At 38.2% G+C, this 10,776-nt stretch overlaps 1 protein-coding gene across 1 annotated transcript; it reads right to left on the bottom strand.

The window, feature by feature from the left end:
* Positions 1-1,833: 1,833 nt before the first annotated feature.
* On the bottom strand, positions 1,834-7,616 carry LOC131977209 (mpv17-like protein 2). Its single transcript, XM_059340408.1, has 5 exons — positions 7,442-7,616; positions 6,020-6,181; positions 3,465-3,541; positions 2,765-2,893; positions 1,834-2,122 (listed from the first exon to the last, which is right to left on the bottom strand). Exons 1-5 carry the CDS (start codon positions 7,614-7,616, stop codon positions 2,000-2,002), a joined length of 666 nt encoding a protein of 221 aa, XP_059196391.1. The 3' UTR covers positions 1,834-1,999.
* Positions 7,617-10,776: the final 3,160 nt, after the last annotated feature.

Consider the following 10,776-nt stretch of genomic DNA (forward strand, 5'->3'; position numbering starts at 1 on the left):
TGCCTGAGGAGGAGTGCTCTAACTGGGCTGCTGATATCAGATCCTCAGGCTGCTGAGTCAATGTTTGAACAGTGCTGTTCTGCCCTGCGCTCTGTTTATTATCTCATTTAAGTGAGTTTGCTTGCATTCTCATGCTATAATCTGTAACTAGAAAAAGCAATTTCTGAGAAATTAACTGCCAAGGTTTGAACACAGCTGGAAAAAGTTCTGAGAGCAGGAGTGTGTCCTTCAGTTTACTTTTATTTCTGTGGTTCATCAACAGAATCATGTCCATCACATTATGACAATTCATTTTCCAGGATATATAACTATCTGTATCCTTTCTCTCCCAGAAACATTGGTAACACTTTACAATAACCATCATTTATAAACGGTAAACAGATTTATTATTGTTTAATCATCATTTATAAACTGTTTATAGACCATTTAGAATGGTAAATACATAATTTATTAATGTTTAACTAACTTAATCATGTATAAATGGCAAATAGATGTATATTCACTTATAAATATGTCTATTAATGTAAGTTTATAGTTACTTTACTCTTAACAATTCAATTATAATTAATTGTTTATAAATAGTTTTAGTTGCACCCATTCTAATATTTTTAACTCCATATTAAGTATGTTAATGATTTTGAAATGATTCATACACCTTTAAGAAATTGGTTGAAAACATTTAACGATTAAATGTGTAAAGCACTTTGTAAATGGTTAATAATTGGTTTATAAACCATCTATAAACATTATTTAGTTGGTTATTGTAAAGTGTTACCGAAACATTTCTATTTCAGGCGTCTGACCACAATCTTGCAACATTTCAGTACATTTCATTTACCTCTATGCATGCTTATCTATAGTCATATTCTCACATTTTCAACTTTTTGACAGCAAGGAAACACAAGTGAGCATGAACGAGGAGTAAAAAGCTGAAAATCCTCCTTCATGCTCACTTGTTTCCTTGCTGTGATGATCTGTGGCTGTCTATCACCTGATCACCTGATCACATATCCAACAGAGAGCATCTTCTACTGCCTCTTCTTTCTCTTCTTCAGTCGTTCATGCTGCTGTCATGCTCGCTCCTCTTCCTCCTCTTCTTCACCACACAGTCAATACATGTTCATCAGCTCATCATGCCACCAGTGTCTGGACTCCACAGGGGGAGTTATCTCACTACAAATCTACCTGTAGAGTCTCAGCACCAAAGACTGTCTATCATCTTATATCACCTGTTATAAATAATCACAAAATCATCTGTTATAAATAATTCACTATTCTCGTATAAGCCTCTGTTAAATAAACATCATCATCTGTTATAATAAACTCTTATATTTACTTCACTCTCTGATTGAACGTCTATCCATGCAGACAGATTTAGAAATAACCAGTAAACAATTCCCGAGACACAAATGTTGGTCACTGGGTAAAGTTTGCTTTTGTTGACAGAACTCAAATACAGTAAATGTGCAAAAGTATCCATGAGAGTGATTCTCTATTATTAGTCTATTCTGAACACATTCAACAGTATGAACACACAGAATTAAACTCCAGGCAAACATTACAATACAAAGTATGTAAAAACTAAAAGCCTTTTCCTTTTGTCTTAAAAAACAAGGTTGTTTTGCACAAACATTCATCCACTGTCATTAACCTGTTTTAACCTGTTTATTTAACCAGTTTATCTGAACTGGTGTGGCGGTGGGCTGGAGCTGGTCCCAGTAGACTCTGGTGGGCTGGAGCTGGTCCCAGTAGACTCTGGTGGGATGGAGCTGGTCCCAGTAGACTCTGTGGGAGGGGGCTTCCCCCTGGACTCTTCACAGACTGCCACAGAGAAACTTTCACTCACTGTGTCCCTAAACATCACAGCTCCTCTGGTTCAGATAGAAGCTTGAGGTCAATTTAAACTGGAGAATGAAACAGAATAAACTCTGTTGTATCAGTCTTGAGTTGAGCTGAAGTTTGAGCAGGTCAAATGTTGCTTTTTGTCCGATGAAAGACGTCACAGCTGAGCAGGGATCCGGCGCCGAGCGTTCTCCTCCAGAGGTTTGGGAGGAGGGAGAACTTCCTGCTGCAGAACCACAGCGCTGCTGTCTGATAGCGGCTCAGTCAGGAGGCTGTCATCCTAAACAAATACACACATTCATATCATCAATATCACCTTTTAATAACTGAGATATAATACTCTGACAGACACAATGAATAACTAGAGTTCTGATATCTAAATACATTGTTAGTGATTTATTTCTTGAGAGGATACTAATTATGTAAGGCAGAACATTGGAAGGAATTGAAATATTGCACTAAATCCCATTAATAAAAAGCATTATGTGAATTAACTTCAATAAACATAAAACTAATTTGTCAGGCTCAGTGTAAGCACACATTATAAGTAAAGGAAGTTGTTAAAAAGTGACGCTGAGGTGATGGAGGTGAGTTTTCCTCTCATCGTAGTGGGCGGGGCTAAGACACGAGGAAGAGATGCAAGTTAGAGAAAAGAGGATGCAAAGTTACATTTTGGGACAAACCCGACCAGACCAGTGTTTGTGTCTGGTTATTGGAAGTCCAGAAGCAGGTTTAAAAAACAAACCTTCCCCTGTTGTTTCTTCCAAAGCTTAAGATCGTGGTTTTGTTGTGTGATTGAACCAGTAACTGTGATGTTTAAAGCAACAATCATGACGTAGGAGCAGAAGTTGTCCAGTGTCAGCGCTGTGGTCACATGACTAGATGTTCAGAAGGTCCATGAATGTCCCGTGTGGTCACTTACTCTGTGTTTGAGGTAGGAAAGGTACACGCCCCACAAGCAGTCCACACAGTTCACGTAGATAACGCGGAATCTGGGCGCCACGAAATAGAAGTTGATCAACTGAGCAGGAGGCCAAACACAGCAGTCCGTCTGCAGGCAACAACACAGAGAGGATCAGCAAACAGATTACACAACACAAACACTGTTAAACTGTCACTTTCTGCTTCTTCTGACTAATGATTCTCTTTAAACATTACGACAAAGTGTCTTATAGATAGTTATCATTAGTGGTGTCCACTAATGATGGTTAAACTCTGCTGAGTAGATTTTATAGCTTCAGTAGGTCCACAAAGAAAAACTGTGGGGAGCTGTTTGATGCAGCAAAATATTATAAATATTTATAGAAAATATATATTTTAATATACCAGAGGAAAAGTAAAGGTATGATTAAAGAAGTGAATATCTGTGCTAAAACAAATCCATCTGATAACTGTTGACATGTTTCAGTCTGGACCAACTATAGATGCTAAAAAGGCTCAAAATGGCAATAAATAAAAATAAAGTCTGGACTGATGCTCACATTCAGTTTTTCTTTTCTTTTTTTCATGTTTCATATGAGCAAGAAAGCACACAGACAAGACAGTCAGCCTCAGTTTAAATTAAAATGCAAAAAGCTGAAAAGTTAACTTTTAACTCTGGTTAAGTGATGAGGTATACTTGCCCTATAAAGTTCCAAGAATTTGCCTTTAAAGTCCTTGAATGAATTGGATAAACTGTGTCCCTCCAAGAGACCCATACCTGAAAAAAAAATCAGAGTTAGAGTTAGAGATCAGTGCCATGCATCATTAAAACCAACTTCAGTTCAAGTCAGACAGAGGCTGAAGGGTTGTAGTTAGGAGAGGCTTTTAATCTTTCTACAATACAGCATGGTCTTTAGATAGTAAATAATGGTTTCATTTAGGTTAAACTAGACGATAAAGCGAGGTATAATTTAGGGCAGGGCTAGCTTGTGCTTGACAAGTCACCATGGCAACCTGTAGCAAAAAAACTCCCTGGACGCTGCTGAAGCCACTGCGGAATCACAAAAAAACTCTGGTTCCGCAAATGGCCATGTGAGGCTGCAGAGCGAGTCGATGGACCACCTCTACAGCAGAAACACAGGTTAACTACCCTACAGGTTAACTACCCTACAGGTTAACACCCCTACAGGTTAACCACCCTACAGGTTAACAATCCTACAGGTTAACACCCCTACAGGTTAACTACCCTACAGGTTAACAACCCTACAGGTAAACAATCATACAGGTTAACTACCCTACAGGTTAACCACCCTACAGGTTAACAACCCTACAGGTTAACAATCATACAGGTTAACTACCCTACAGGTTAACTACCCTACAGGTTAACTACCCTACAGGTTAACACCCCTACAGGTTAACCACCCTACAGGTTAACAATCCTACAGGTTAACACCCCTACAGGTTAACTACCCTACAGGTTAACAACCCTACAGGTAAACAATCATACAGGTTAACTACCCTACAGGTTAACCACCCTACAGGTTAACTACCCTACAGGTTAACAATCATACAGGTTAACTACCCTACAGGTTAACTACCCTACAGGTTAACTACCCTACAGGTTAACACCCCTACAGGTTAACCACCCTACAGGTTAACAATCCTACAGGTTAACACCCCTACAGGTTAACTACCCTACAGGTTAACAACCCTACAGGTAAACAATCATACAGGTTAACTACCCTACAGGTTAACCACCCTACAGGTTAACTACCCTACAGGTAAACAATCATACAGGTTAACTACCCTACAGGTTAACCACCCTACAGGTTAACTACCCTACAGGTTAACAATCATACAGGTTAACTACCCTACAGGTTAACCACCCTACAGGTTAACAATCCTACAGGTTAACACCCCTACAGGTTAACACCCCTACAGGTTAACAATCATACAGGTTAACTACCCTACAGGTTAACTACCCTACAGGTTAACAATCATACAGGTTAACTACCCTACAGGTTAACCACCCTACAGGTTAACCACCCTACAGGTTAACACCCCTACAGGTTAACTACCCTACAGGTTAACAACCCTACAGGTTAACAATCATACAGGTTAACTACCCTACAGGTTAACCACCCTACAGGTTAACTACCCTACAGGTTAACTACCCTACAGGTTAACAGCCCTACAGGTTAGCCTGATATAAAAACGGCTTTGGTTCCCAACAGTGTTGGTGATGCAACCATGGCGTAACCAGACTCAGAGAGTTGAGGCATGGCCGCTCGCTCTGCTTGTTTCCTGTTCACTGTCTGTTGTTGTCATGTTTATGTTGTTTGAATAGTTTTAAGCCTGTTTTTCACTCGTGCGTGGAAATTAGCTTTAGCATCATCACTATTAGCCATAGACTGTTAGTGCTCAGTATGAACTAAGCTAGCAGCTAGTGTTAGGGTTAGTGCCACCCTTTAGTCCAAATAAATAATAATACATTTAAAAAAAGATGTCAATGGACAAATACGAAATGGCTCCCAAAGGGTAATAAACTGTTTATGGTAACAATGTTTATCAATGGCACTCTTTACACTCACATTCATAGACTGTTTAAAACATAAATGTGACGTCCGCCATTTCTGAAGAGCGATTGTAAAGCCCATTGCAGGCTCCGGCTGTCGCCATCGTTAGCATGAGTTAGCATGAGTTAGCAGGAGTTAGCATTAGTTAGCCACACTGGGACGAATGCAGCCAGTTGCTGAAACACGACATTTTGGGCATAAATAGATGACAATGACGGGTACGCTTTGGGCTGTTGCTACTGTTTTATACAGTCTATGGTTGCTACTTGACAATCAGGAATGAGGCCCAGGCAGAGAGGGGTTTGAGATTTAGGTTCACATTGTGTTTTCAGGTCATGAAAGCTAATTGTAACATTTTGGTTGCCTAAAATGAGTTGCTGCGATGTTCCGTTGTATTAACGTACCCTTTAGTGTTCATTTATTCTTTCCAATGAATTATGTCTAATTTTTGCTAGCTAACATTAGCATCCCAATTAATACCACAGTTTACGTGAATTACCAAGCCAGCTATTCAATGCTAGATTTTGGTGGTAATTTAGCCTATGCTATGCTAACAGTGCTACCTTGCCCCCCTGCTTCATCTCATCCAAGTATAATTTCTGGCTCAACAACATGGTGACAGCCAAGATGCTAAACTCAAACTTAATAGTGTGCAGGCCTACAGTCAATAATCTCCTGACCTATAAAATACCACATCCCCATAAATGGAGAGTTGACCGTCTGGTCCGCCACGATCTTCATGGCCAACGTCTTCAGAGCTCTCCCAGCAAAGACTCGGTCCAGGAAGTAGAACCAGCAGGTGAGTGGAGGGCCCATGGTGCAGCCCACCGTAAAGATCCTGCCTTTAGGAGGAAAGAGTCAGGAGGAAAGAAAGAGCATCAATGAGTCGGATATTCAACATTCAGCACAGATGGAGCACATAAAAAGTTTAATATGTAGTTGGAATGAGTAAATCTGCATTACAACCAGATGTCAGTAAGCTAAAAGCTCCATCTGTTAATGATAATTGTATCTCAAACAATATATATATGAACAGATGGAGCTTTTAGCTTTCTGACATCTGGTTGTAATGCAGATTTACTCATTCCAACCAGATATTAAACTTTTATCTGATTGAGGCAAGTGATTCGTACATAAACTAAAAAAAGTAGCAATCATGTAATCAAAACAAAATTATGTAATTATAGCTAACATAATGATGTTGGTTAAGTTGATATAAATACTCTTCATATATTCTGTGTATTTAAAATTTGTTTTTTTTCCAGTTGATCATTTCTATCGAATTGAAATGATTCAACTTTAATTTGCTAACATTACCAGAATTTACTATTCGTAATGACATAAACTTTATTAATGTAAATTAACCAGCTCCTCCAGGTTGTTCTCACATTGAGATAATATCGATAAATATATATATATATTAATATATAATATAATATACACTACTGGTCAAAAGTTTTAGAACACACCAACTTTTCCAGAATTGAATTGAAAAATATGCAGTTTAATGTCTCAGTGTACTCTGAAATTAATGCACATTTACAACATTTAAAATTCTTTATTGAGCATGATAGTGTTTTGAAAGTAAAAAAAAGATTCAAAATCACATTTTATGTTGGACTAAAGGACTAAAAAAAGACACAAAATGATGAAAAAAGACACAAAATGACTAAAAAAAGAAACAAAATGACTAAAAAAAGACACAAAATGATGAAAAAAGACACAAAATGACTAAAAAAAGAAACAAAATGACCAAAAAAGACACAAAATGACTTAGAAAGACATGAAAAGAATTCAAAAATGGACAAAATAGCCCAAGACTCCATAGAGTTAAGTTGTTAACCCATTTCTTGTTCCCTGAAAAAGGCCTACTTGTATAATTCTGAAATGTACATTATTTTCCAGTTTTGGTTAAGCTTACCTTTTTTTATTTACCTCTGGCAGTTCACCACTTACCTTTGGACCCTTTCAAGCTGTTCATTTGACTTGAACTGCTTGAATTTCAATAAAAAACTGGAAAAATTGGGGTGTTCTAAAACTTTTGACCGGCAGTGTATATAATAATAATATATAATATATATCCCAGCTGGCCTCTTCCTCACCTGACCTCCTCCAGTCATGAACTTTGTCTCTCTGTCCAAAGTTCTCTCGGCTCTGCTGCATCACGTCTCCCAGCATCATCATGATTCCTGGACTCAGCGTGTTGGTGAGCAGCAGCGTCCGGCCCTGGAACAACGCTCGCCAGTTCAACATGAATCTACCCACCCGGGGAGCCATGGCCACAGAGAGAGCACTGGCATGGGAGGAACACTACTGTCTACTCTCTCTGGGGGGAAGATGACTCAAAAAGGAGAGAAAGAAAGTAAAAAAACCTATTTATCCCCTCCAGAGGGCTGGATGTCTGCAGTCAGCCAATGAGAGTGAAGTTGACTCTCGTTCCCATTCACACGTTTACAGTCAGGTTTTATTTACGTAACTTTGCTTGTATAATGTTACATTTTACATGCTGTTGGAGTCAGAACAAATGAAACACACCAGTTTAACACGTTATTATGGGAAATGTTGACTCACCTTGCAGTAACTACAAACAGGATGAGCACAGCCATGTTTAGAGAAGGCTGCAGGTCATAGCGACGCCGTTTAGACACATCTACAGTACATTAAAGATAAATGGGACACATCTACAATACATTAAATATAAATGGGACACATCTACATTTATGCTAAAGCTTTTTTTTTAAGTATATTTGTATGGCATTTCAACTGGCTTCCTTTGTTGTGCTAACTTACATTATTGCCCTAAATGTCAATAATTTATATTTCCAAGTTTTACCAACTTAAATCACTGTTTTAGGCCAAAAAATACAAGTTGGCTTTTTAGCAGTGTGGTTCCAACAGATTTCAGTATGAAGACCTAAAGATTGAGGATCACACACTTAATAACTGATCTGCTGACGGATCACAGACGATACCAGATTCTTAACAGAAATATATTTCATTCTACATTTAAAAAAACATAATAATTTTATCAGCATTCAGAATTTCCACTACGATGTAAACTTTTTTTTTTTTTTTTAAGTAATTATTTTAACTACAAGCTACTGTTTCTAGTTATGTCATATATAAAATTATGTTGTTGAAAGCTTATTTTCTGACGGAGAAGGGAAAAGGGCTTCTCCTGACCGGATCAGATCCACTGTCAAGTCACTGGATGTTTACTTCATAGACTGAATATAAATAAGTTTACTAAAGTTTCAATTGGTGAGAAAGACTTGAGTCCCTGAGCTGCAGAGGGAACAGCTAGCTAACAAACCAGACAGTTTTATTATTAACACAACGTACACCTGATTTTTTTCTTAGTTATAAGCTAGTTAGCATTGCTAGCTAGTTAATGAGCCATCTAGCTCGCTACACTAGCATAGTGCTGACGAACTGAAGCTTCTTTGATTTTGATTGATTGAGAATTTATTTGAACACGAAATAAAAGATGAACAATTAAAAACAAATGAATCACAATAAATACAAGACAACACAAAATGAAACAACAACAAGACAACACTTATTTGTGTTCAGAAGGAGTCAAAGCTTATTAAATCCCTTCTCCTTATGTTAATTTACTATATTCAGTTATATAACAACAATAATATCATATATATGTATGTATAACACATTGTAATGTAGTATATAAACTTATTATTACCATTATTAACATACATATTAACTGGTACAACTAAAGGTACATTTGTTTGGACAAATATAATAAACTACATATAATAAAAATACATCAAAAGAGTCTAAAATCTTGATAATAACCAAAATAATTATCAAGAAAACCATGTTAAATGTCTAGATATCAGCTCTTACATTAAACTCTTATGAGCTATTGTTTGTTGTTATTATATTTGTCCAAACAAATGTACCTTTAGTTGTACCAGCCATTAAAATGAACAAGAATCTGAAGAAAGTAAGGGTGGTCTAATCATTTCTTAGGGCTGAGGGATCATAGGGCCGGATGGAGGATGGAGAGGAACATTTAATATAAATGAGGGAACATAAAGATGACTCTAGCTGAGCTCTCACTTCAACATTGTTTATTCGGGTTAGGGCAACACCATTACATGTTTTCAGCCCTTGTTTGGTGCCGGTGGAACCAGAACGTGATGTTTCCTCCACAGCTTCCATGTATCAGCTTCCTTGAGTAGCAGCCGTTTGGAAAGGAGGACTGGATCATTTTAAGCTGTTAAGAATAATCATTTTCCTATTTTTTCATCTGAAAACACATGAAAGGTGAAATATTTTATTTTATTATCAATCTGAGGGAACTTAGCAGACATGCTCCTGTCAGTTTTTAAATGTAATTAATACAGGAATAATAAATTGCTCTTTTAGAACAGCATTGCAATATATTGTTGAGGTGCAAAATGTGTTGAACAGATAAAAACAGCTGCATGTTACCTGACTATGATCTCAGCGGAGCATTAAGTCTGTTTCCATCTCCTCCGGATGGTTTGGACCATAGACTGTATATAAATAATAATAATAATAATAATAATAATTTGGACGGAGGGAGAGTTTCCTGCTTCACATCCACAGCTGCTGTCAACACAAACCAAGACACACAGACATTTATATTCATATTCAAATAAAACGTTTTTGTTTGACCCCGCTGCCCATCAGAGCCCCATATACCATATGAGGCTGAACTACTCTGTTCTACACTGAACAGCAGATGTCCAACCCTCGGCAGACAGAAAAGGTTTAAACTAGAGTTCAGAGGAGAGGAAGTACAGGTTGATCCTGTAGCAGAAGCCAAACACAGCAGGACGCCTGCAGGGAAGAACAACACAGAGGAGCACAAACAAACACAAACACTGTTATAACTGTCACTTTCAGCTGCTATCTGTCATTCACAGGATTATTATTATTATTATATTATTATATCAGGAGGAAAGTCAGGGTATGATTAAAGAAGAAATCCTCCTCTGGAGACCATGAATATCCTCCCACCAGCTTCCAACAGGTCCAACAGGTCCAGGTGACTCAGAAACCATCACTGGACCGACAGGTGGGAACTACACCTGTCTCTCTCCTACTGTTCCCTTCAACAATACTGGAGCGTAAAGTCTTGAACCAAGTCTCCGGGTTCCTTTCTGAGAACAACCTGCACGATCCAAATCAGTCTGGCTTCAAACAGGGTCCCTCTAGAGACGGATCCTGTCTGGACCAGAATCAGCTGTCAATCATCAGCTGTCAATCATCAGCTCTACTGCTGCTGGGCCTGCTGCAGCTCTGGTTACCACCAGATCCTCCTCTCTTCACTACCACAACTTGGGATTTCAGGTTCTAGTCCTTCCTAGCAGGGAGATCTTTAGAGTATCTTGAAAGCGAGAAGTGTCCAAACTACAAACCTTTCCACTGGGGTGCCTCAGGGATCAGT

This window comes from Centropristis striata, chromosome 9 (genome assembly GCF_030273125.1).
Source record: "Centropristis striata isolate RG_2023a ecotype Rhode Island chromosome 9, C.striata_1.0, whole genome shotgun sequence".
NCBI classification, from domain to species: domain Eukaryota; kingdom Metazoa; phylum Chordata; class Actinopteri; order Perciformes; family Serranidae; genus Centropristis; species Centropristis striata.